This window comes from Nematostella vectensis, chromosome 1, assembly GCF_932526225.1.
Source record: "Nematostella vectensis chromosome 1, jaNemVect1.1, whole genome shotgun sequence".
NCBI classification, from domain to species: domain Eukaryota; kingdom Metazoa; phylum Cnidaria; class Anthozoa; order Actiniaria; family Edwardsiidae; genus Nematostella; species Nematostella vectensis.
This window is the reverse complement of record NC_064034.1, coordinates 8,660,845-8,687,426: the sequence shown is the minus strand read 5'-3', so window position 1 is coordinate 8,687,426 and position 26,582 is coordinate 8,660,845. Positions and strand designations below refer to the sequence as shown.

Below are 26,582 nucleotides of genomic sequence, written 5' to 3'. Positions count from 1 at the left end.
TTTTGACAAGATGAACCTTCACCTCACCCGCCACGCAGGTGCACCAGTCCAACCTTTCAAACTTTCTTCCCTAGAATCTCAATTTTTAAGTTTAGAGCAATATAAGTTTGTAGATTATTATTATTATTATTGTCAATTATTATTAAGTCAAGTATATTTGAACATTAGAGAGATGAAATAACAATTTAAAGATCATGTTTGAAAATGCGAATTTCCATCCAAAGTCAGTGAGCAAAAACCTAAAAATACTCTAGAATGAGCAATTCAAAGGAGTAAATTTGGTTACTTTTAGTATTGCCATTCAGGTCTTTTTTGCACCATGCATACCATATATTAGAGAAACAAAACAATCAAAATTTCAATATATTTTTAAGGAGTGTCTATAATTAAACTGTGATATGTTTGAATGAAGCAAGCTAACTTTTTATTTACACAAATATTCAAATTCATCCAAAGTTTTTTTGATATCCTTAATCTGTGCTGCCATTCTGTACAACTGCGTCATACTTGCGTCGAGCTGTTCACATTTAGCGATAAGAGTATACATACTCTTGACTGATGAGTCCACCGCCTCTCCCATGTGGTCCACAGTGGCACTATAAGCATCAACTGACCTAACGCCTGTCTCTGACATAGTCTTGAGGGTGTTTGCAAGTACTCCTAGCATGTGATCCAAGTTCCCGGCAACATCATTGGCTCTTCTTTCCAAGTCATGGACTGCTCCAGGATCAATTGGAGGAATTTCAGACAGGCATGATTTCTGAACACTCTCCCATTCTTCAAGGTGCTGCATTTCATGCTTTGAAATGACATCGTAGGCGTCAATCATCTTATTAGATGGTACCTCTTTAAGGACCTCATTTTTTGGTAAGGCTAGGGGATCCTCAGCAACTTCTACAGGCACATCATCAGTCTGGTCAGGAGGGCTATCTACATTGGGTTGCAAGGATGACCTTTCTTCTGTCACATGTGATGAGTTTTCTTGCTCTTTCTCAAGGTTTTCCATCTGAGACAGCAAATGCTTCTCAGAACTTACACTTTCTGGTTCATTCTTCTGATCATTTGAATGATTCCTGGAGGCTTCATTTCCTGAAATCTGAATATTAAAAGGTTAACTTTATAGTTTCTACAGTCAACTGGTGCCTTTAAGATACCCTGTGATTGCTGACACATGGATATTACCAACAAAAGTAAACCCCCCTGAGAAATTTCCCATATTTTCCCATGGTACATATTTACTCCTATATACCACAATATTCATCAACTCATGGTCAAAATGTTGTGAAGCCAGAGCATACTGGCAAAAATTGAAAATTTTACCTTCAAAACACTACAATTTCTAATTACTATACCTTCTATACTACACTATACCTAACTTACTATAGCACACACTGTTTGATTTCTCAATGACAATTTTTGTTCTTGTTTCTGTAGAGAATTGTCTCCAAACACTTTCCCGAATATGCCTGATAGTTCTTTAACAATTTATTGTACTTTGAAGTTGTCGTAGTTTGGTGTAAGGCTTTACTTTTTGCTATGTTTTCTTCTGGCTGTTTTAGAGGTCCGCACTTAATGAAGTTTAGTTGTGAGTGAGGACTTGCACGAGAGCTTGCAAAAAAGGGGGCGGAGCTATCCCTTTTATAGCGCGCGTTCGTGTTTAAAAAATAAAATTCAAAACAACAGAGTGCGCATGCTCATTTGAAATGGTTTCATTCAGGTGGGCGCACAAACAAACATCAAATTTCCAAAATTTATCACTTCAAAACCTATCTAATCCCTTGTTTTTTGTTTTGTTATAACAAAAGGCTAATAAATAGACTGTGTTTAATTCAATGGTGTGTTTTCGACCAATCTTGAGCTTTATTATAGCTTTCTGGCCTCTCTCTACGGACTCTCTCTGCACTGCAGTTAAATGACGAATGACAGCTTGCCTAAGACAAGTCCCTTTTATAGTGGGTATATCATGCTTACTTGGGATTCGTTAATGCAGTCTTGGTTCCAAGAGACTGTTTCTTCAGTTTGACAGGATTGAATACGATCGGTACGGACATCGGCTGACGAGTCTTCTTCGCTTGCCCTCTCAAAAGTTCCATCCATGCACCCCTCTGCCATACTTATCTTTTGAAGGTCAAAACATTTTCTTATATTATTATTACTTATAAACAGCTAATGGAAATGTTTCAGCTGACGTTTCAACTGACCGAGGGTTACAACATCGAAGGCTCAAGAATGGAATCTGGCGCGCGCGCATGGTAAAACTAGCGTTAGCCGCTGACTGGTGATGTGTCATAGCCACAAAACATTAAAAAGTCCCAACAAGACATTTTAGCCGGCTTTTCTTATTTTATCCAACAGTATATAATGTTATTGTGTTCATGGATATGAAGAACAATCTCGACGCTATGGGTTTAAAACCGCGCCGTGTTGTTTTATTCGTTGTCGCATTGGTTGTGCTGTTTGTTTGGTTTTTGAGTTCTCCGCGCGGATATTCGAGATCCAAACCTGACTTTGGCGGGACAGACGCTGTACATCGCTTCTCTGAATCCAGCGAACAGCGAATTGCAAAACAGACTACAAGCGAGAGGGCCATTCACATGAAAGCGTTCGATAACAAATTAGGTTTTTCCCAGGTAAGTCGCCGCCATGAGACGGGTTCAAATAGAGGCTTCCGTAAACACTTTTAATGACTCTCTTTTCTTTCCGTTGATGTCCATTTCCCGCGCTTTAATATTTTAGCGTTTAATAAGTGGTCCAAATCTTTAGTTGACTAGTCTTATATGTAGAATAACAGCTATAGCAAAACTCCTCCGAACTCCCCTGGAACCTAAGACCACAACCCCCACGCCATTTGGTAGCAAGTGCAAATGGTAGAGATGGATGCATATCCTGTTTTTACTGTGGCTTACATTATTGAAATGATCCAATAAATGCCCCCTATCTTAAGAACGCCTCTTATCTAATGAATGCCCCCCCCCCTAAGCTCTAATAATTGCCCCCCTCTATTTAAGCCCCCCCTACCTTCCCTCCCAGCTTAAAAACAAACAGCATAGTAGGTTGGCTTCTACTGGGTGAGACTTGCTTAATGTCAAGAAATGCTTGCTACGCAGGCTTAGTAATCTTGACTGCGACTAGAACTCCACTGCACTTATTATCATCGTTTGTAAAGAACTCCCCTCTCTAATTAACGCCTCCTATCTATTGAACGCCCCCCTCGGGCTGTCGAAATTGAATAAGCGCCCTTGGTGATCATTAGATCATTTACAGTACTGTATGCTGCGTCAAGGCAACGTTGGCAGGATATTTTGTATCACAATGAAGGGGGCTGAATTACAAGGAATGTAAACATCTGCGTGTGAGTGAGATTTGGTAAAAAGTCCCCAGCCATATGCACAGCCAATGGACAAGGAAAACCCTTTTTTAAATGTGAAAATTCAGCTTCATGAGTTACGATTATAAATTGGTTCATTTGAGAATGCAAGATAAATTCTAGCATCAGAATATGATTTCATTCGCATTTTTCTTCTTTTTTTGTGCATTTTTTCGACATTATTCACTATTATACTATTTTATTCTGAATGTCTTGTTCTTAGGTATGGTTTTCAAATCAATGTCTGAAAATGCCTACCAAATCCTTAAGAATCGACAACATAGCCTTGATAGCAGAAAAGTGGGGCAAAGCTGAGGAAAGTAATTGCAGGTAAGAGCAGTTTAGCCTCATGGCTGCGTACACTGTTTTGTGTCCTGATACCTTGGCGTAAACACCAAGAAAATGTTGCATTTGATTAAAAATTTATCCACTAAATTCAACTTTGGACTCTCCACGCATTGCTCAGTGACCCATAACATATGTTATATAGAGAAATATAGTATACTATATCACATGTTATCATATGGCATTGACAGTACGCATGCTCTGTACGCTGAGCAGACGAGATTTCCTTGTAATGCCCATGGGCTCTTTCTTCCAGACTGGATACTGTCAGTGCAAGCGACTACAAAAACATAGAACACAACATCTTTTCACAGTGTTTTTTAATTATTGGAAGCTCGGTTTTGTATTTACAACAGTTAAGAAATGATGAATAGCGACGAAGAAAGCGAAAGCAAGTTCTACTACCCAGAGGAAGAATTTTCCGGCGAAAGTGGAAGCAACAATAACAACAACAGTGAAATGTTTTAAACGAAGAGGAGATGCCTCACAGCCAGGAGGAACCGGGACAATTTATACAAAGGCAGAAAAGCAGAAACACAATTCCAAAGGCGTCAAGTGATTTGAATGCCTTTTACCATTTTAATTATCATATGTGTGGATGAAAAAACAGGGTACAAGAACACATACTGGTGCATCAGAAAATGTCCACCAGCACTCTTACTCACCAATAGTATTTGCCACATGCACCGAAAGATGTCCAGTTCATTTCTACGAGATATTCAAGTCACACAGGCCTAAAGAAATGAATCTAGGGGAGTCTCTGTTTTTCCTTGCTGTATGACAGCAGCACCGTGAAAATCCACATATATAGTATATGAAATCCCCTCTTGGAAAGAATGAAATCGGGAAGTTCTTAAGGAAGCTGCCACTCAAGCCCGTCTGCAGAGAAGGGTCTATAGTGTCTAACCACAGTGTAAAAAAAAAAAACAAGCATTGGAAGATTCCTAGATGGCCACACCTCAGAAACATTTGTGGCTCAGTGGAGCGGGCTTAAGAATCTCCAGAGGCTTTAGTCTTATAAATCGGCGAAAGACACCAGCGACAGATGTCCAATATTTTGAGCCGATCAGTCCCAGACCAGCCCCATCCGATAACAGCTCCTCTAGCTGGGCAGTTACTCAGTTACTTTCCGCCCTTCCAGTTCCAGTCAAGGGAGCACGGCAGAATGTGTTTCTAGTTAACGTGCGTTTGACATTATTACAAAAGTAAACCACTTTGTTATACAACACCTCATGTGTGTTTGTTTTGTGGGAGTCATCAATTGCGCTGTTGGATGTTTGTCAACAGGTCTTTGTTTGTATCATCAGCCCCAAGATAACTCTCTATCCTCGAAAAGGATTCGGGCAATATACGAACAAAGACCCTGTCGACAAACATAATCCACTTCATAATCCGAGGCCTTCACCGCCAACAGCACGACTGATATCTCTCCTTACAAAACAAACACATATATTGCGCGATAAATAGGAATACATTTTGCTGTGCTCCCTTGTTCCAGTGTGTCTACAACAGAAGATAAATTTCCTTGCAGTTAATAAAAAAAAGGAAAAAGTTGAGAACAGTTTCGTGTTTGTCGTTATAACACTTTCACCAAAAGTTGTGCGTGCAATCAAAAGTTTTTCCCATTTCATTTTTTAGTTGTTATTCGCTTTTTGTCTACTAAGATAAATGCCATAAAATGAATAACTTATTAACCTCTTCTGTTCAGTCATTACCAGGAAATCTCAGACCGAGGTCCGTACAAAAGACTGAGGTCTGAGATTTTCTGGTAAAAACCTCACTCTTATTTAATAAGTAGTATTTATTTACAGGCCAACAACCAGGGCTTTAAATGATTAGCTGAAATTTTAATGTTTTTTTTTTCTGTTTCAGAGATTTATATGATATTTTTAAAACCATTTATTCATTAAAAACAAGAACAAGTGAAGTGAAGATAGGCAATGAATTTTCTAAAAAGGTAAGATAATCCTTTACAGTTACAACTATTTTTCCTACAGTGTTTAGATAACTATTTTGATTTTTTTTAGGTTTTGAAATGGTTTAATAATAACAAAGACCTTTTGGAGGAGACAATGCATCAGGTACTCTTTGTTTCTACTTACAGTAACTTTCCTTCTTTGAATTGTCTTATGAGCATGAACATTTGCTCTTTTAGCAAGTGACGTCAGTCCAGAATCTCTATACACAAGAGAGCACAGTATTTAATCCATTGCGAGCCAAGAGACCGGGTGCTGGTGGGGGTGGGGGTCCTGAGGTCAAGATTGCGTAAGTTAATAAATATATACATATTTTATCCCTCAGCACAGGTAAAACTTGAGACAATTTTTTTTGTATACTTTTCAATGCAATTAAGTTCTTTCTTACACATAGATTGTGACTGAGCAAAGGGGTTCTGGAAACTCCCCCCCCCCCCCCATAGACATACAAAATGCATCACTCGTTACTCAAGTGTAACCAATAGCCAATCAGAGGTCTTCTTATATCCCAACTGTCAGCTGTCAAAATGAGCGTTGAACAGGCTAGTTTATAACAATGTCAAGAAACACAGTACAGTAGATCGACTCAATCTTTGCAAAAGCGAAATATAAAATTATGATTAGAAAACAGGAATCCCACAAGGATATGGAAAAATTTCAGGGGTTCCATGTTGGTTAAAATAAGTATGAAGCCAGGAAAGCGGTTGCTAAACTATGCGATGCTGAATTAAGGAAAAATATGGCAAAGCTTGGAAAAGTGTGAAAAATCAATGTTATAAAATTATTTGTCATTGGGAAGTTTGCATGGCAAACCCAGTGAACCAAGCATCTAAAATGCAAAACTATTGTTCCCTGACATAAAAGACTGATTTCAGTCGGTGATTTGTATTTGGGTTTGGTTGTTCTTTTTAATGTACGTGCATCCATAAACTAAAACTACATTAAAAAAACGCACGCAACGCTGTTAAGTTTCTTCCAGGCTGTACTGTACTGTTAGTAAAGTAGTAAAATTGATCCATGCTATCCACCACTTGTCAAGGGCCTTTCCTTTTTGTCTTATGAGAGCTCCTCACATCTCTGTATGGTTGTATATTAATTTAGTGATAAACAAGTGTGTGGGCCAAAGTAATTAACAGAGCTGTTGTGTATGGATGATGATGCATTCCTCCAAATCTCCTACTGAGGTAGTCTGTCCATCCTAAACATCGCTTTTAGGCCAGCTACACAACTTGCCAGCTCTACTTAAAATGTTTCTCATAATTTCCTTCCCATTTATTTAGAGTTGACAAAATGGTGAATGAGTCCAGTGCAGATTGTGATTTCTGCAATTACAAAAAGTAAGTGAAGCTGACCATGTGAATGTATAGTATAGTCTAAAAGATCGGGTAAAAAGTTTTGGTCGAGATAACATAAGTTGTATTCATCACCAAAATAATTTTTTTTAATAAACTTTTCATTCTCTTTGAATTTTTTCTACAAATACCAATTTGGTGTCCTTTAGGTAGTAAAGGTATTTTGTAAAATATTCCTTAAAAAAAAAATCCCAGCCAGATTTGTCTTGTGTCAGTGTTTGTCTTGTGCACATGCATATATTATTCAGGCTTGTTGTTTGCAAAAATTTTTGCTAAATAAAAGCAAAGCTCTTTACATGTTCTTGATAAAACTTACACTAAAATTACAACTTACCTTGGTGGCACCCACATTTCCCCAACAGCCACTACTTTATAATCAATGGTATATTGTGTTCCTGTAGAATGACAGCTCAGGACCCATTTGGTAGAGTTGAGTCCAAGTATGCTGTCTCAGGTAACAACAATCACTGTCCGTCACGGGAACTGAGTGATCACTAACAGGTGTTGTTCTCCAATGTAGCACTTTTTAGTGCTTATTTTAGAAATTCCATCATTTTAAATAGTGGGGTACAGTAGGTTTCCACCTATAAAGTTTTAATGTTACTGTACAATCACTATCAATCATAGTTTAACATTTTCTTTAATTATGGCACTAAAATGATAATCAAATTTCTTCTTATATTTAAGATTTGTTTTAACTTTTTTTTTCAGTGGCTAACACATTCAAGATTGAGCGATTTCATGGATTGATTCTTCTTCGACATCATGATCCGCTGAAGTTCACAGAGGAAGAGGTAGGCTTTGATATTCACTAAGTTTTAGTGTGCTTAGTATCCTCGTAATTTTTTTTGTAGGCAATCCTCATAATTTTTATAGGCAATGTTATTGTGTGCAATAACAATAATAATATTGATAAATGGACTTGTTGATAAAATGACTTGATAAATGGACTTGTTGATAAAATGACTTGATAATTTGACTTGACCATTGGTAATTTCACTTCGATATATTAAAATGACCAGGTGTACAATAGTCGAGGAATGCATATGGCTCAAATTGATACTGTAGGTTTGTAAACTTCAAAGTTCTATTAATGAAATAGTACCACTTTATTTGTGGCCATGACTGTGCATGTTAACATACATACAGTACATACACACATGCTTTATTTAGACACGGGAAGTCCAATCAATTTAAATTAGTTTGTATGGAATCTGTGTTACATAACATACATCTATAAAATAGACAGATATATTTTTAGACTTTTATAATAATATATAGGTATAAATAACTATAGATATTACTGTATGTACTAAAATGAAGAAGGGACAGAACCAGAGCATAACCGTTTCTTCAATTGACCAAGGTTGCTAATCCTCCTGATTTCTTCTGGAAGACTGCTCCATCCCATTACGCACCTAAAACTGAAACTACGCCTACTAAGTTCTGTTCAGGCTAGGGGAGGAGAACCCTTGTGTATCTGCCCCTGAGATTATAGCTATAGCTGTGTTTCATTGTGTATTGTGGGGCATGGGGGTGGGGCACTGGGAGCATGTCCCCCCCCCCCCCAATAGTGTAAACAAATGATCAGGTTGGGGCGTGGTTGTGCCTCTTCCTCGTATCCCTTCAAGCCTCTCCCTCATATCCCTACAAGCCTCTTCCTCGTATCCCTTCAAGCCTCTCCCTCGTATCCCTACAAGCCTCTCCCTCGTATCCCTACAAGCCCGTCCCTCGTATCCCTACAAGCCTCTCCCTCGTATCCCTACAAGCCTCTCCCTCGTATCCCTACAAGCCCGTCCCTCGTATCCCTACAAGCCTCTCCCTCATATCCCTACAAGCCTCTCCCTCATATCCCTACAAGCCTCTTCCTCGTATCCCTACAAGCCTCTCCCTCGTATTCCTACAAGCCTCTCCCTCGTATCCCTACAAGCCTCTCCCTCATATCCCTACAAGCCTCTCCCTCGTATCCCTACAAGCCTCTTTCTCGTATCCCTACAAGCCCCCCCTTGTATCCCTTCAAGCCTCTTCCTCGTATCCCTACAAGCCTCTTCCTCGTATCACTACAAGCCTCTTCCTCGTATTACTACAAGCCTCTTCCTCATATCACTACAAGCCTCTTCCTCGTATCCCTACAAGCCTCTCCCTTGTATCCCTACAACCCTCTTCCTCGTATCACTACAAGCCTCTTCCTCGTATCCCTGCAAGCCTCTTCCTTGTATCCCTACAAGCCTCTCCCTCCTATCCCTACAAGCCTCTTCCTCGTATCCCTACAAGCTTCTCCCTCGTATCCCTACAAGCCTCTCCCTCGTATCCCTACAAGCCTCTTCCTCGTATCCCTACAAGCCTCTCCCTCGTATCACTACAAGCCTCTTCCTCGTATTCCTACAAGCCCCCCCTTGCATCCCTACAAGCCTCTCCCTTGTATCCCAACAAGCCCCCCCTTGTATCCCTACAAGCCTCTCCCTCGTATCCCTACAAGCCTCTCCCTCGTATCCCTACAAGCCTCTCCCTCGAATCCCTACAAGCCTCTCCCTCGAATCCCAACAAGCCTTTCCCTCGTATCCCAACAAGCCTTTCCCTCGTATCCCTACAAGCCTCTCCCTCAAATCCCTACAAGCCCCTCCCTTGTACACCTACAAGCCTCTCCCTCGAATCCCTACAAGCCTCTCCCTCGAATCCCAACAAGCCTTTCCCTCGTATCCCGACAAGCCTTTCCCTCGTATCCCTACAAGCCTCTCCCTCGAATCCCTACAAGCCTTTCCCTCGTATCCCTACAAGCCCCTCCCTTGTACACCTACAAGCCTCTTCCTCGTATCCCTACAAGCCTCTTCCTCGTATCACTACAAGCCTCTTCCTCGTATCCCTACAAGCCTCTCCCTCGTATCCCTACAATCCCCTCCCTCGTATCCCTACAAGCCTCTCCCTCGTATCCCTACAAGCCCCTCCCTTGTACACCTACAAGCCTCTCCCTCGTATCTCTACAAGCCTCTCCCTCGTATCCCTACAAGCCTCTCCCTCGTATCCCTACAAGCCTCTCCCTCGTATCCCTTCTGACCTCTCCCTCGTATCCCTACAAGCCCCTCCCTCGTATCCTTACAAGCTTCTCCCTCGTATCCCTACAAGCCCCTCCCTAGTATCCCTACAAGCCTCTTCCTCATATCCCTTCAAGCCTACCGAACATAAAAACCTACTCAACTGAAACTCTTTGTAAAACTATGAGAGTATGATGTGAAATTATTTTTCCTACCATTTATGAAAAATATCGACAATTCAAGCGAAATAAGGTGTTATTATTCACTTTTCTTTAACTGGCTGTTTCGAAAGCATTCTGCAAATGGCGGCGGGTGCGACATGACTAAGGTCACTTCAAATTCGATTTTCTACATAAAAGCTACCATTCCACATGGCCGCCAAGATATTTTTGAAAACCTGAATAAACAAGCTTTTAATTGTGCCTAAGCCCGCTTGTTCTCGTAAAATGAGTACTCGGACACATTTTTGTGCTCTTAGGTGATGGACTAATATATCAGCAAAGTGTTTTTTATTACATAGTAATTTATTTATTTTTATTTGCTGTTTTCTCATCCCACGTAAGTTAAATATATATATATCCGCATTTTCAACTTCTTATTCATTATTAATGTGACATTAATCCCGATTACATTTGCTAGAAGTTTTGTGGGTAGATTGTAACACTATATTAACAGGGAGGCGAATACTAGCCGCATTATCTTGTCGACCTCCGTTCACTCTGTTCCTCGACACGGACGGCTGCGACGTCTGGATTTCCGTGATCTTATCTCACGATTAACGCCTCTTTATGCTTAACTCAGAAAATATCTAACGAAGATAGTCATTGACAGCTTTAGCGTTTTTTTTTTTTTCACGTATATCACGCGCATTATTCGTCTGACCGTTTAAGTTATCCTCATTTTAAGGCCCAAGCCTTTTAAGCTTTGTATTAATAGCTTGCCACAGGATTACTCTCAATCTGGGAGATAGACATCTTCTCAAAATGTACGTAAAAGAACTACGATACCCTAAAGGTCTTAATGTTTTCTAGACTCTTGTAGCATGCTAGCGCTTGCTGGGTTTGGGGGAGGTGGAAACCTTCATAAATCTCAAAAATATGTATTATTTTGTTAAGCTGTGTAAAATTTTGATTTTACCAACCAGACAAAATTGAAGCGTGTGTTATACGTTTGGCGCTGAGCGTTTCCGGGTTGACTTTGATGCCTATCGCGGGTGTTTTGCTATTTCGTAACGTAAAAAAAGTATTTATTAATCTTACTGAAAATCTCTTTATGCGACTTTTTGGCATAGGTTAAAAATTAAGACTTATCGTAGCAACATGAAAACTCGTGTCCATTTCGACTGTGACCTTCAAAAAAACTTTGTTTGTAAGCAAAGCGGCGATTAACATACATTAATCGTTCATTAGAATTCTCTTGATATTAGGCTGCAACTTTCCCATGAAAATATTTTACAATCGAACCAAGCATTTTCGACTTCGCATGCGAATTTATTATCATTTCACTTTGCTGTCTTTTTGGGGTATGGCTTATTTATCGCAATTTAAAGCTTCGTGGTCGCCTTCCCCTTTCCCATATAATTATAAGGGCCAAATAGACGGATCTCGCGCCGCTTAGACCTTGTTGTCTAAGCGGTCCATTAATGAGTAAAAAGTGTAAGTATAAGATCTTATCAGAAAGCAATTAATCGGAACGCAAAACGATTGTCTAAGCTGGAATTATTTTATGAGGATTTTCCCCCTTTTAAGCTTATATGGCCCGCTTTGGCGAGCAAAAGTGATATTAGTTTTTTGAATACCTTTTCTTGCTAACTGTAGTCTAGTCGTTATGGATAAAACTAACATTCTTTTCCTCCCTTATGGAATACCCTTTAAATTTTACTAGCCTAAAATTGTGCATATTATTTTTATAGTCAGACCCTGAAAGTTAAATAAGTCTCACTTTTCAGTAAAACTAAACAAAAGAGATTCTGTGTTCCAAATCTTGGTAAAGTGAACAGCTATTTTGAACATGATTTCTTTTAAGTACATATAAGAGGTGTTCCTGTCCAGCGTCTTTACCCGGTGACTCCTCGTGGCCGACCGAGCGTAGCGCGGGATGCCAGCGTCTTTACCCGGTGACTCCTCGTGGTCGACCGAGCGTAGCGCGCGATGCCAGCGTCTTTACCCGGTGACTCCTAGCGCGGGATGCCAGCGTCTTTACCCGGTGACTCCTCGTGGTCGACCGAGCGTAGCGCGCGATGCCAGCGTCTTTACCCGGTGACTCCTCGTGGTCGGCCGAGCGTAGCGCGCGATGCCAGCGTCTTTACCCGGTGACTCCTCGTGGTCGACCGAGCGTAGCGCGCGATGCCAGTTTCTTTACCCGGTGACACCTCGTGTTCGACCGAGCGTAGCGCGCGATGCCAGCGTCTTTACCCGGTGACTCCTCGTGGCCGACCGAGCGTAGCGCGGGATGCCAGCGTCTTTACCCGGTGACTCCTCGTGGTCGACCGAGCGTAGCGCGCGATGCCAGCGTCTTTACCCGGTGACTCCTAGCGCGGGATGCCAGCGTCGTTACCCGGTGACTCCTCGTGGTCGACCGAGCGTAGCGCGCGATGCCAGCGTCTTTACCCGGTGACTCCTCGTGGCCGACCGGGCGTAGCGCGGGATGCCAGCGTCTTTACCCTGTGACTCCTCGTGGTCGACTGAGCGTAGCGCGCGATGCCAGCGTCTTTACCCGGTGACTCGTAGCGCGGGATGCCAGCGTCTTTACTCGGTGACTTCTCGTGGTCGACCGAGCGTAGCGCACGATGCCATCGTCTTTACCCGGTAACTCCCCTTGGTCGACCGAGCGTAGCGCGCGATGCCAGCGTCTTTACCCGGTGACTCCTCGTGGCCGACCGAGCGTAGCGCGGGATGCCAGCGTCTTTACCCGGTGACTCCTCGTGGTCGACCGAGCGTAGCGCGCGATGCCAGCGTCTTTACCCGGTGATTCCTAGCGCGGGATGCCAGCGTCTTTACCCGGTGACTCTTCGTGGTCGACCGAGCGTAGCGCGCGATGCCAGCGTCTTTACCCGGTGACTCCTCGTGGTCGACCGAGCGTAGCGCGCGATGCCAGCGTCTTTACCCGGTGACACCTCGTGTTTGACCGAGCGTAGCGCGCGATGCCAGCGTCTTTACCCGGTGACTCCTCGTGGCCGACCGAGCGTAGCGCGGGATGCCAGCGTCTTTACCCGGTGACTCCTCGTGGTCGACCGAGCGTAGCGCGCGATGCCAGCGTCTTTACCCGGTGACTCCTAGCGCGGGATGCCAGCGTCTTTACCCGGTGGCTCCTCGTGGTCGACCGAGCGTAGCGCGCGATGCCAGCGTCTTTACCCGGTGACTCCTCGTGGTCGACCGAGCGTAGCGCGCGATGCCAGCGTCTTTACCCGGTGACACCTCGTGTTCGACCGAGCGTAGCGCGGGATGCCAGCGTCTTTACCTGGTGACTTCTCGTGGTCGACCGAGCGTAGCGCGGGATGCCAGCTTCTTTACCCGGTGACTCCTCGTGGTCGACCGAGCGTAGCGTGGGATGCCAGCGTCTTTACCCGGTGACTCCTCGTGGTCGACCGAGGTAGCGTGGGATGCCAGCGTCTTTACCCGGTGACTTGTCATTCTCAAGTCTTGTACATAATATACGTTTTTGTATTATATACAGGCTGCCATGGAAACGGATGGGGAAACTGTCTAACGGCTTTAGCTCAAGACATTGGTTTTACTTGCCCTGGCAGATATCTGTTGACTTATAATTCTATTTGTTTACGCCTCTTATTGATTTCCCTAAGTGCGGCTTTTTATAGCCAATGTTTTTATTGTTGATAGAATACACCCTTAGTCTAGAAGTCTAATTTTCATCCTGGACTGTTTTTGTTTTTATAGCTATCTCAGGCTAGAAAGTTGTCTTGTTATTATTTTTCCTTACCCCAAACAATGTATGTATGTATGTATTTGAGGTTAGTGTTGAGCCTTAGTTTCCGCTGCTTGGTAACTGGATTTACACTAAATGGTTCTTCTCTAAAAATGTGTCGTTTATTGTCATATCCAGTGTGTTGTTTTTAGTAAATCTTATCATAGTTAACTATGGACATATCCAGTTTTTTTTTAATAAGACGGGATATATGTTCTTGGAATGTTCTTAAACGTCAAGGAATTGCCAGGCTTGAAACGTTGCTATGAAAAATGATTCTTATAGGATAAAAGAGATTCTGTGGAAAAGACACCCTTGTTTATCGGGTGTTTTTTATTTTTTCGTACTCTTTTGTATCACTTGTCTTTTCGCTTTTCTTGTTTTGACTATTTTCAGCCCCCCTGGCTGGCTTTTAGCCTGCTGTGGAGTAAAATGAATAGATTTCAGATATATTTTTGGCATTCAAAATTCATGCTTATACATCTTTCCATTTATTAGAGAAAATAAAAAAACACGAGATATTTGGAATATTTTAGTTAAAAAGATTAAACATTTTCTTCCTTACCTAGTTTTTGTAAAATGTTTGAAAAAAAAAACAAACATATTTTTAAAGCAACCTGAAAAAACCTATCAGTTTATCTATGTTTTATTTTTCTTATTCTAGCAAGAAACCATTTATTTCATAGTTTCTGTTGTTGCTTTTTATTTTTAACCCAAATCCTTTTCTTAGCGACAGCTTAGCAACAACGATTTTATCTTTCATTGTTGAAAATGTTTTCTTTATTGATACTTTGGCGTTTTGTATATTTTACATGGTCAACACGTACGGCCGTTCGGAGAAAATAAATCTCAGTTTTTACAATCAATAATTTTCGATCCACAAACTTACGGTCCTCAGAGCAAATCACCTTTGTCTAGCAACACACGAGTAACTCTAGCCCAATTACATATGTTTCAAGTGGTGTCTTATAAATTGAATTTCCGTCAAACATTCTGCCATGGATATCACTAGTGACATATTATATGGCATTTAGGGCTCTGTGTGTGGACTGAAAGGCATGCTAATATATGCTGCTCTCTTCAGCCGCAGGGGCCGTGTTTATTCTTATTATGACATGTTTGTGGTCTGTGCTATTTATTTTGCCCCCATTTTGTACATCACTTTCTCACCTTTAAATCTCCCTAGAATCTCTGATAAATAACACAGTTTATGCAATTCGGATTAAAACTCATTTAATAATTAAATTTAAAGTGTTCCCCATTTTTGTAACAGAACCATTAAAAAATATCAATGTATTACTCACGTCTGAGTGATTTCTGGAATTCATTCATATTAACATTACATATTTTTCTCTGCTTTTGTGAAGCAACGAGCCCCAAAACCGCCAACTGTGATAACAACGAGGGTATACAATAGCTTTGACGGAGAAGAAGTCTTTTAAAAAGACTAAATGAATAGGGTTTTTTTTCTTGTGACTAAAAGGGTACTAATCGGCGCGATAACATTAGCTCCTAATAACTTCAATCACTATACAGTAATCCCCTGACATCTAGCATATTACTCTGCTTGAACCCATTCGCCAAATTTTTAATGTCCTCCTTTAGCTCTCCATGGGAAGTCTGCGAAAAAATTATCAGCACAATTTTGCCTCCACATTGCGAGAGTACTGTGAGTTTTGTAGTCTATGCTGATGCGTTTAAAATATTACCTCTACTTTACGCTGTTACTCTAGTAATGATATATTTATCAATTACTGTGCCGCAATTTATAGAAAGCATCTATAAAGGTAAAAGCTACGTTAAGCAGGAAAGAACTTGAGATAAGAAAAGTTTAACCCTAATGCGGATTATGAAAAAGTCACTGGATGTGCGTATAATCCGCGTTCTTTCTTTCCGTGACCTTCTGTGGAAACCTCTGAGGGACTCCAGTGTCCGTTTAATGTTATCGATTTTGTGGGTTTACGTGCGAAGCACACGTCCTGTTCTTTATCTGGCGATAATCGTTTGAACAGCGCTGTGAAGAGATCGTGCTGAAAATGCTTTCTCAGGATTTCTATCTCAGTGATGTCGTCGCCCGTCGCATTGGCGTGACCGGTGGTTTATCCCCTTCGAGGGCTGACTCGCAAACCAATGGGTCACCCTCGAATCACTTTCGCATCATACTCATCGAGCTTTTCAAGGCTTTACGATATTTCGGCAGTCTCCAAGCATAGACTACCGGGTCTAGCATGAACTTGAGCCACAGGGCGTTGTCGACGATAATTCGAACTAGGAACAGTTTAGGATGATTTCTGAGGTTCTCGTTGAATAGATATATGTACCATACAATAGTGTTAGGCACTGCGCAGAATAAAAGAAGAAGCACCAAGAGGAGGTTGATCCGCACAAAGCGTCTCTCCGTATCCAGGTGCTTACTCTGTCTGCGCGCACCCTCGGTATTTGCGTCGTGCTGCATACTGCTCTCGGCACGAAGTATGTACCCTCGCTTGCATTTCCGGCTAAAGGCGCGATGGAGAAGCATGTAGAAGACAACCATCATAACAAGCACGGTGGTTGAATGCAAGAACAAGTCTAGCAACTCTACCAGCTCCTTGCGCACTCCAATCTCCCTAAGCATCGCAAACAGCACTGTGTAAGCCCAGATGAGCACTATACAGAATACGCTGCGCTGTATAGTGATCACGCGCGACTTGAGAGGCCAAGACACCGCCAAGTACTGTACCACGGTGAACGCTAACACGATTAGAAACGAGGAATTGTTCACGGCGATGGAGAGTATGCCAATCTTCTGCCAAATCTCTGGGCACATTGACTGCCAGTGAGGATGCTTGTAGTAGCCGAAGAAATAGCAAGTTAACGCAAGGGGCTCCAATACGAGCCCTGTTAGCAGATCCGTAAGCGCTAAACCGACTAGAAACACAGCCGAAGGTGAATGGAATGTCTTGAAAGGGTCCCGGAATATTGTTAACAACAGTAAGCTGTTCAATACTATGGTCACTGGGGATATGATCGCCAGAGCGATCCCGCTCCCGAGAAAAGCCGGTCCGTAATCAAACTGTGGTCCAGGTGGGAAGGTTGAGTTTGTGAAATTGGAAATGTTCACGCTCGTCATGATGCGGCTGACTCTCTCCGCTCCACTAGAGGCTGTTGTAGTGTAATATCGATAGCGGAGTGCTAAGGTCAGCCTTATATACCGTGGTGGTGCTTTCATGTAATTGTCTCGCTATCTCGAACCCAAATAAACTGCCAATCAAAAGCCTCGTAAACCACCCTGGTGCGCGTGTCGTGATTAACTGTTCCACGCACTGATTGACAACATTGATTAATAGTTCGATGCAAACGAGAGAACTCTTTGAAAGGCAGCAAAAATTTGCGAGTCCATATCCCAACAATCAAGCTTGATTGACTCATCATTACGGCTTGCGTTGACGAGTATTATTTTTGCGCTCAAATGTCAACGAGTTCAGCAAGACAGGAAAACCGCTTTGTGGATGACGCGCCGTTGAGCGATCCATCGCAGCCTTATTAGCCTACGCGTTATTCCTGAGTGGAGGTTATCATCTCTTTAAGGCGTTATGTTATTTTTTCACCTTATTAGATCCTGAAAAGTGGTTCCTTTATTAAAATCACGTTATTCGCGCCGCCAGGCAGCGCTAATTATCCGCGAATTAAGAGGACAAATCGAGCGCGGAAGACATCCATGTCCCTCGGTTTCTCTGACGACCGCAGAGCACAGTCAAAAACTTCCCACGTTTATGTACGTTTACCTTTTTCAATATCTAATTGTGATTTGTTTGTTTATGCTCTGCGTAATGCCAACACTGCCGTTATTGGATTAGCTCAACGGGTTTCTGGACGTGCTACACGCACGCTCTTTACGGCCTTTCCTAATAACGACAGTTTGAGAGTAGCTCTTAGGGAAGTCGATTACCTTTATCCTTGGAGACTGTCATTAGTGTGGACCCGAGGTTTTCCCTTCAGCTTTGCTCTCTTAGAGGCTTTATAGGGCATGTGTAATAAGTGAGATCATATGCTAACTCTAGATGATCAATTAGCCCACGGCTAAGCGCAACACAACAACCATTGCTTTAAATTGGTACCTTGTTTTCATTAAAGGGTTTCTAAATGAAAAACAAGGAGGTCTTAAGATATGGTTACAATGTAACAATTTGTAACAACACGCAGGTTAAATTAGTGAAAAAATATCTTTTGTCTTTCATTTTTTTTTTTTTAATGCTGGTTGCTTCTTAAAATAGAGATGAGTGCTTCCTAAAATAGAGATGAGTGACTTTCGATTGAAACATTATTTTATGAATTGCCGTTTTTGTAACAACCTGATTTCTGCTTTGTTCTTTCATCGTATACGGTCTTATTTATGAGGAGCACATATGACTGATTTACAGTATCTTGTTTTTCCCATGTTCCCGTCTTCGTTCATTATATCTAAATCCGAAAAGCCGTTGCCTTAGGCAAGAAAGAGGGGAAGATGACGGTATATTAGTCTTGTGGGGATTTTATGTTCGCACGGCACCCGTTTAAAGATTATATCTGCGGTTGAAAGCCCTAAAAGCTCCTATCTAAATCACCTCTGTGATTCAGAATATAAAAAGTAATGAGTTCATTGGCCGCTCTTTTTATTACTACAAAAGAAAAAAATAGGAAATCTGTTATTTTATTCATAAAATGGTTAGCTTGCTAATATCTGCAACACCTTTTTGCCAATATTAATGTTATTAATCAAAACTTTTCTGCCGAAACTTGTATAACATAATCGTAAAGTAAACATTTTTAACAATTAAATCAATTTTCGTGGCATCGTGGCAAACACGGTAAATTAAGCACCCGTTTTGCATCTTTTTCTTCACTCCGAGGGACTCGAACCAGTTCGCCTTAAATATATTTCCTAAGAAAAAAAAACAATATTTCAATAAACTATATTTGCCACTTCATCCTCATTGACGGTTTAAGATAGAACGAAGGATGAGGAAAATGGTTTAGAGGATGGTTTGATTGATTAGAAACCATTACAATTTCCTCAGCAAACCATATATTCCACTTTTGTTGCTGTTAGCACAAATCAATTTCACGCTGAGAGTTTTGATAAGGAAGTCGTTATATTAAATTTTGCTCACTAGGGTTTGAATTTAGATCTTCGTTTAAATTTGGGACCGATAGAAGAGGCCTTTTATTTAGCCATGTTTCAAAAAGTTGTTGGCTTTGCGATAGATAAAAACATACAATATTCTCATTTCTGCCCTTCCTCTTTCGGCCATTATGAAAGCACCATGAAGCCGGTGACCAATATATATTTCTCGTCGTAAACCTGCCGTCTCTATCATATTACTCCACTTTTTAAGTTCGAAAGCCGAAATTGCTTTTTTGGAGCTATAAATACAGGAGACTCGATATTCATACTTGTTGAGTTGACCTTTCTGATCGCTTCCCAAAATGGTAAACATCTACTGTAGAGCATGTTTCACCACCCCTAGCCGGTAAATGATTAGAGTTGTATCACGTATCTACGTACTTGATGATAGGAGAACGAGTCTCGGTATCCTGCTAGAAGCCGGATAGACAGTCTGACGTCACGAAATACTCACTAAGCACGTAATATGGCCTTAGGAAGAACAGCTTTGGTAGCCAAAACACCTCGAACAAAAAATAAGATGGAAAAATACTGAAAAATAATGAACTTGGACATGAATTACTATAGACCATCAACGTATCACTGCTCAAACGCCCCATATTACTACCGTTGACCGTGTTGCCCCGCGTGTTGTATTAAATGTATATTAAGGTTAGGTAACCAGAAGGCTTTTGTTGTAACTTCATAAATTGCAATAAAGCAATGTTGCATAAAGGCAATATGAAATGTATGAAATAGAGTCAATCAAACGAGCTTATAATAGATTAAAATCATCAAATTGATGGATCTACCGAGACGTCCACTATTGGTTTAATTAACGTACATATATAGAAATATAGTTTATAAAATTGGATAGGAAATTTACGAGACAAGGCTTGAGGTATATCCATGCTTCTTCGCTATTTTTTTAATGGCTTGCTTTTTCCACTGCCCCGCCACAGTCAGCCAAGTCCAAATTAGAACAGCCAAATCCATTTTATCATTCCCACCTAACAACCCTTCCCTACTAACATTTATCTATGATTTACAGTAACCTTTTTACATACATGATTTTGTTTTGTTTCAGTTTCTTGATCTGATGGATGTTGCGCAAAAATGGTAAATATTTTATCAACTTTCTTTGGTTCCTTCATATCAGATTTGCATATTTTGTAAACGAAATTCACCCGCTTCCAAGAACGTTGTCCTTTAGTCCTACACAGGTTTCCATCGACCCACGCAAGTAACTGAGATATTATTTTTAATCAAATGTCGTCAATTAACCATCATTCTTGCAATTAAACGTTGTATTTCAAAATGTTAACAATAAGAAGAATGGTTGATCAACATTTTTTAATTTCGTTCCAATGCTAATTGTGCTGCATTTAAAGAAGGCCAATCACGCCGCCATTTTATGCTCCCGCTCAATGCGGAGCAACACAAAGCATCCATGTCTACCATTTCGGCTAATTCAAGGGAGTAATCAACATATTTTTCATCAAATATCGTCAATAACATGCCAGACTTAATTCGTAGATTGCTATTCTGGAGTTTCCTTGCAAATAAACTGTTACATTTACAATGATAAACAATAACTAAGGAGTGGTTGATCGACATTCTTTAATTTTCTCAGGTTCGCTAAAGCGCACATTGTGGATATTTCATACGCCAACCCGCATATCTACTGGGATGTGCTCCCTAAAGCAAGTGCCAGTCAGGTGCATCCTCACCTCCATGTGAACCTCGCGTCTGGACAGTACTATGGTGCGTATCACTTATGCCTGATTCACACTACAACAACATAAGCGCACGTGCACACATAGTGGACGTATAACCCCCACTTTGACAGTACTATGGTGCGCATCACTAATGCCTGATTCACACTACAACAACATAAGCGCATGTGCGCACGTAGTGGACGTATAACCCCCATTTCGACAGTACTATGGTGCGTATCACTTATGCCTGATTCACACTACAACAACATAAGCGCATGTGCGCACGAAGTGGACGTATAACCCCCATTTCGACAGTACTATGCTGCGTATCACTAGAGCCTGATATACACTAGAACCAAAATAACTGAAGCGCACGTGCACATGTAGTGGAGATATAATTCCCACCTTGACAGTACTATGCTGCGTATCACTAGAGCCTGATATACACTAGAACCAAAATAACTGAAGCGCACGTGCACATGTAGTGAAGGTATAATTCCCACCTTGACAGTACTATGGTGTGTATCACTAGAGCCTGATATACACTAGAACCAAAATAACTGAAGCGCACGTGCACATGTAGTGAAGGTATAATTCCCACCTTGACAGTACTATGGTGTGTATCACTAGAGCCTGATATACACTAGAACCAAAACAACTGAAGCGCACGTGCACATGTAGTGGAGGTATAATTCTCACCTTGACAGTACTATGGTGCGTATCACTAGAGCTTGATTCACACTAGAATCATAATAACATAATAGCCCGTGCACGCACCCCAAATGTAGAAGTAGTGGACGTGTTACACACACCTCCGTGTCAACATTTAGTCTGGACAACACTCAAACTGGTGCACAGAAGCAACCCACAGTAATTTTAATTAAAACAAATAGATCACTTTTGGGTACGTTTGTCCATCCAAGATGAACGCACAGCATGTGACAGGCTCTCAAAAGAATGAGATCTATATTTGTTTTATACAACAACAAAAGTGATTTTAGTAAACAGCGCGCGCAATTGCTTCAAACGTGCGTGGGTGCTTTACTGAAACCAATCAGAAGCGCTTTACTAGCGTTGATGTATGATATATTCTGGACGTATCCAAGATGAATGAAATGCCAATGAATGTAATAGTCACGTTACAGTACCCACTTTCTTTAACATGTCACGCTATCGTCACGTGTCACATTCCGTTGTATTGCAATGCGTGAAATACACTATTTAGGAATCCCTTAGTATTTGGTAGACTCGGGAGCGACCTGACGTGTTTTTTTATTGTTAGCAAAATGGGCGAGACTCCATGCTGCCTCTCTCCAATACTCTAAGGATCGAGAAGGAGAAAACTATTTTACTGACTTGGTCAAGGTACGTAGTAATCTAACTCCCTATAGGCCTTGATTAAACTCCGCTCTTCAAAACAAGTGTGGTAGTGTTTACCCTTTATGGACCCACAAATTCTCATGCCTTCAGAAATATCAATACCGACAATAGAAAGAACTCTTAAAACTTTGTCTCTCAAACTTTTAAACTTTCTAAACTTAACCCTTAACTTATAAATTATCCGCTTGGTTTTTTCAATCAATATTAGATATAATACTGCAACATTTTGCACTTTCACTTAAAAAAGCTGCGCTATTTATGGCGAAGTGTTGGCCAAAGGTTTTACGTCAATCAAACTCGCCAACGTGAGCCTCCCAAAATAGTGTTCAAACAGCGCCAACATTGCTGGGCCAACGCCTCACTGTTTGTAGGGGGCTTAATGCCCTCACAATACTTGCTTTTTTTTGTGGAGCTATTCTCCAAGTGACTTGTCTGTTTTCAGGTGCATAGCGCGTTGGGTCTAACCGCCAGTCTTGGAAAGGCAACCGTGATGGCATATCTTGTAAGTTCTCAGGTGAACGCCAAGAGACAGGTGACCATGAAGGGCCTCCACTAAGTCAGCCTTAGGACATATTGGAGAAATATGTGTCTGCCCACTCCCCCTAGCAAATACAAGTAATGACTTAGCCTTACCCCGTCCTCTACCCCACAACAAAATCGTATGCGGCTAAACAAGGGTCATGCCGACGTCAGAAAGTGTAAAATGATGTGGTATGCTTTTTATTTTAGACACCACAGGCTTCCCACGAGTTGGTGTTTATAAGTAGCTCTGTATGTGAAGACATCTTCAGACTGCTGTTTTTCGCAATGAGAGGTGAGTTTTGATGAGTTCTTCGAGGTGAAATCATATTGGACCGTATTTGGTTTGTCCCAAACCAATAAATGTAGAAGATTTGAATTTACGTAAATCTTGCTGAATTTATTACAATAAATGTAGAAGATTTGAATTTACGTAAATCTTGCTGCATTTGTTCCAATAAATGTAGAAGATTTGAATTTACGTAAATCTTGCGGCATTTGTTCCAATAAATGTAGAAGATTTGAATTTACGTAAATCTTGCGGCATTTGTTCCAATAAATGTAGAAGATTTGAATTTACGTAAATCTTGCTGCATTTGTTTCAATAAATGTAATATTTGAATTTACGTAAATCCTGCGGCATTTCTTCCAATAAATGTAGAAGATTTGAATTTACTTAAATGTATTGTGTATGTATTGTATTGTATGTATTGGTTTTGTCCCGACCCAGGCCTGACCCGGGTTTCTAAGACCGTTGTTCCTTTTTCAGCCTATATAGACGACATGGGATTGTACGCGTACAGCGCCGGCATGGTCTTCCCAAAACTGGTAGGAAATTAAATAAGTCACGTTTTATTTAAATAGATTAGTAGCGTGTTGTGTTATAGAGAATAGCGGTAAGACAGTCCTTTTGGCCGAGATAAGTGTCGCTTATTTAGAGGCTTTGAAAGTTTTGACTTTGAATTTGATTTTAGGATTTTTTGAAAGTATGTGTCATTGGGAGGTCCGTTTAATGGTGGTCAATATTGTGTTAGATATACGATAGCGAAGTTAGCCCTGAGATTCAGCATTCCTTTCATGAAAATCGACATTTTTTGATTGACCAATTATGTTTAAGCAGGGTTTAAGTGAAAAAATTGTGAAATTTTTGTAACATAAGGTGACTTTTCATATTATCTTTATTCTCAAGATGTTATCCTTATAATCAATTTTCTATTGTAGGTTGCACCACAGAGCGGGGACTTACCGATGATTATGCGGCTTGTATTCAGAGGAGCGGTCACCTCGTAAGTGTTACTACGATTGTGTGAGCTATTTATCATCCACGCGCGGGGCACCGATTCACCAAAGGTCTCTACCAAACAAAATGTGATTTGTTCGCGACTAAAGAAAGAGAGACTATGCTCATCATCAAGTTATTCGCAAAAAAGAGCACAGTTCTTGGTTCCAGTGTCCTAGGCTGGAAAGTAGATTTTTTTATCATATTAATGTGTAAATTTTTGTATTGTTGTTGTTTCGCACACTTGAACATTTTGTGTCAAAATTTAAATATTTTCTATCACTTTGCATGGGAATTTCCACTTTACAGTATGAATAGTTGAGATAACGAAGTCAGTCCCCCTATTGCATTGTCTTCACAATCACAAACATTGCGTGACTGACACTAAGAACTGCTGCTTAGCATACTGTCATGCAACGTTTTTTTTCCCCCACACTGAAACGTTACATGACAGACTCTAAGAGAGGCTGCTTAGCAGGCTGTCACACAACGTTTCCCTCCCATCAGTCTGAAACGCTGACCCCAAGAGCGGCTGCTAAGCGGACTAGCAAATGTGCGTTTTACGTCATATCTCGTAACTTGTAGTTGTCTTTTATTCTAGAACGCGTGCTGATATAAGTTCCATTGAGCTGTTTGGAGTAAGTAGCAAAACATGAGCCGTTAAAAATCAGGAAGATCTTTAAGGTTGGTTCTTATTAGGACGCAAGCGCAAGCGTAAGCGCAAACGGAAGCGCAACTCAAGTGAGAATCGGTCAAACACAAGCGCAAGCGCAAGAAAATCAAGCAGTTTCGTTCTATTACGCTTGCGTTCCAGTGAGAATCGGGAAATTACGTGAAATTGCGCTTGCGCTTACGTCCTTTCAATGGCCTTTGACGATCTTCCGTGGGCGACGACTGATCACCTACATTCTTGAAAAATTTGTCGGTGTATTGGTCAAACCCACCTTACTAGTTCATTACTCTGACAAATGTATGAATGGCATTGTTCTCTTACATTGTTTTACCTCACTAATACGCGCCCAGTGGCCTCGAATGTTTTAGAGAATGCCAAGCATAAAATTTGTCGGTGTATTGGACAACAAACACCTCCCCCATTTCTACGGGAAATGTTGCATTTGATTAGCAATGCTAAATAAAAAATAATTAACAACATTGTTGTCAGGCTCAAGTCTTCAAAATAAAAGTGCATTTGATTTGGTTCCAAAAGAAAACCTTAGTGAAACGTTACCCAGCAATGGGGAAAGGGAGGAGTACTTGGGAGCAGAATAAGGTCTGGAGAATTTGTTGCGCAGACGAAGAGAAGGGGCATTCAATACATAGCAATACATTGAAAGAGATTGATTTTTGTTTTTGTTTTATTCTTCAGACGCCGAACGTGAACGTAGATCCATACAAACTGATCAATTCCATACGAAAAACTATGTTCCATCACGGAGCAAAACCCGACACACTTGGCGACGCGTCATGACGTCACGGCACTCACAATCTTCTCTACAATTTGAGCGTAAGGAATGGCATGAAAGGTACATTTGTACATGCTGATGGTGTCCCCGGTCAGCAGTGACTTGGCCATTTCTGGGCGGGAACACATCGCATATCATACATGGAGCACCGCCGTAACACCTGCTAATATGCCTATGACCGATGCCTATCTGGGGACATAACTTTATGTATGCTTTTTTTACTGTCCCTGACTCATATTGGTGAATGGGGTTCATATATGGATATCTATACTGTCTTCACCCGTACGTTGTCTTGTATGCTATTAAGATGCTCAAGTAATATAGTAGTGGAGGTTTAGTGAATATAATTTTTTATTAGGCCTTCTTATTAGGGATTTACACATTAAATTTTATTTATATTCTAAAGACGCTTTAGAAGGGGGGGGGGACTTTCAGTCAGTAGGATTGATGGTTAATGGGGTTGTGAAAAAAATCCACTTTGCATCGCAATGCTTCTCAGACAAAGAACAGTGTCTGCAGCGTGGCAGTGATAAAACTTTAAATTAATCTGGCTATTCTTTCAAATTGATTCTTCGACAGATTCGACAATGAGACTTAATGAATACGCCAAAGCGTAACAATGAGCACCACTTTGGTGTCGGATATTTTGGTTTTTGAGTCTCAATTAACCCGCAATGTACATTGTTTATATTAACCTTGCCGCTGGCATTTATCTCTCATTTGTTTTAATGGTGGGAAGTATCCCGATAATGATTTTTTTTTAGTTCCCGCCATTATGGAAACTAGGCTCGCAAAGAAACGTGGGATAGGTCTTCTTGACGCACTATCAGGATTCTTATTTTGGTTGCTTTTTTTTTGCTATTTCACGTGTTCCGTTCATCACTAATACCCTTTACTTAAGTCTTCTCTTTTAAGAGCTATTATTGTTATATTGATATTTTGAAAATAATTTTGAATCAATAAATATCATTCATAATCTTATGGTGGATTTGGTGCCTTTGAGGTACCGGTATCTCTTATTCAAGCAAATATCAATCACATGGCATCACTATTGGATAGGTTAAATAAACATTAAGCATAAATATACCGCCTTTTCCGTAAA

At 40.9% G+C, this 26,582-nt stretch overlaps 3 protein-coding genes across 3 annotated transcripts; 1 reads left to right on the top strand and 2 right to left on the bottom strand.

Annotated features, from left to right (window-relative positions):
- Nucleotides 1–401: 401 nt before the first annotated feature.
- Nucleotides 402–2,230, bottom strand: LOC125561075. The gene is made up of 2 exons (XM_048724241.1): nt 1,972–2,230; nt 402–1,096 (listed from the first exon to the last, which is right to left on the bottom strand). The coding sequence occupies exons 1-2, from the start codon at nt 2,110–2,112 to the stop codon at nt 425–427; spliced, it is 813 nt and encodes a 270-aa protein (XP_048580198.1). The 5' UTR covers nt 2,113–2,230; the 3' UTR covers nt 402–424.
- Nucleotides 2,231–2,271: 41 nt separating this feature from the next.
- LOC5520452 lies at nt 2,272–26,582 on the top strand. Its single transcript, XM_032365326.2, has 17 exons — nt 2,272–2,630; nt 3,591–3,697; nt 5,585–5,669; nt 5,740–5,793; nt 5,868–5,977; nt 6,969–7,025; nt 7,442–7,494; nt 7,752–7,834; nt 20,209–20,240; nt 20,755–20,885; nt 22,122–22,204; nt 22,662–22,721; nt 22,949–23,033; nt 23,508–23,566; nt 23,960–24,024; nt 24,619–24,655; nt 25,384–26,582. The coding sequence occupies exons 1-17, from the start codon at nt 2,376–2,378 to the stop codon at nt 25,483–25,485; spliced, it is 1,458 nt and encodes a 485-aa protein (XP_032221217.2). The 5' UTR covers nt 2,272–2,375; the 3' UTR covers nt 25,486–26,582.
- Nucleotides 15,066–18,279, bottom strand: LOC5520380 (rhodopsin, GQ-coupled). Its single transcript, XM_032365328.2, has one exon. The coding sequence runs from the start codon at nt 17,205–17,207 to the stop codon at nt 16,143–16,145; it is 1,065 nt and encodes a 354-aa protein (XP_032221219.2). The 5' UTR covers nt 17,208–18,279; the 3' UTR covers nt 15,066–16,142.

Excerpts from the sequence above, each read along its gene's own strand:
- LOC125561075 (XM_048724241.1), bottom strand. The coding sequence starts at position 2,112 with ATGGCAGAGGGGTGCATGGATGGAACTTTTGAGAGGGCAAGCGAAGAA. Across the intron at positions 1,097-1,971 it reads ACTGCATTAACGAATCCCAA|ATTTCAGGAAATGAAGCCTC; the intron begins GTAAGCATGATA and ends TTTAATATTCAG.
- LOC5520380 (XM_032365328.2), bottom strand. The coding sequence starts at position 17,207 with ATGAAAGCACCACCACGGTATATAAGGCTGACCTTAGCACTCCGCTAT.
- LOC5520452 (XM_032365326.2), top strand. The coding sequence starts at position 2,376 with ATGGATATGAAGAACAATCTCGACGCTATGGGTTTAAAACCGCGCCGT. Across the intron at positions 7,835-20,208 it reads TGAAGTTCACAGAGGAAGAG|TTTCTTGATCTGATGGATGT; the intron begins GTAGGCTTTGAT and ends GTTTTGTTTCAG. Across the intron at positions 22,205-22,661 it reads ATTTTACTGACTTGGTCAAG|GTGCATAGCGCGTTGGGTCT; the intron begins GTACGTAGTAAT and ends GTCTGTTTTCAG.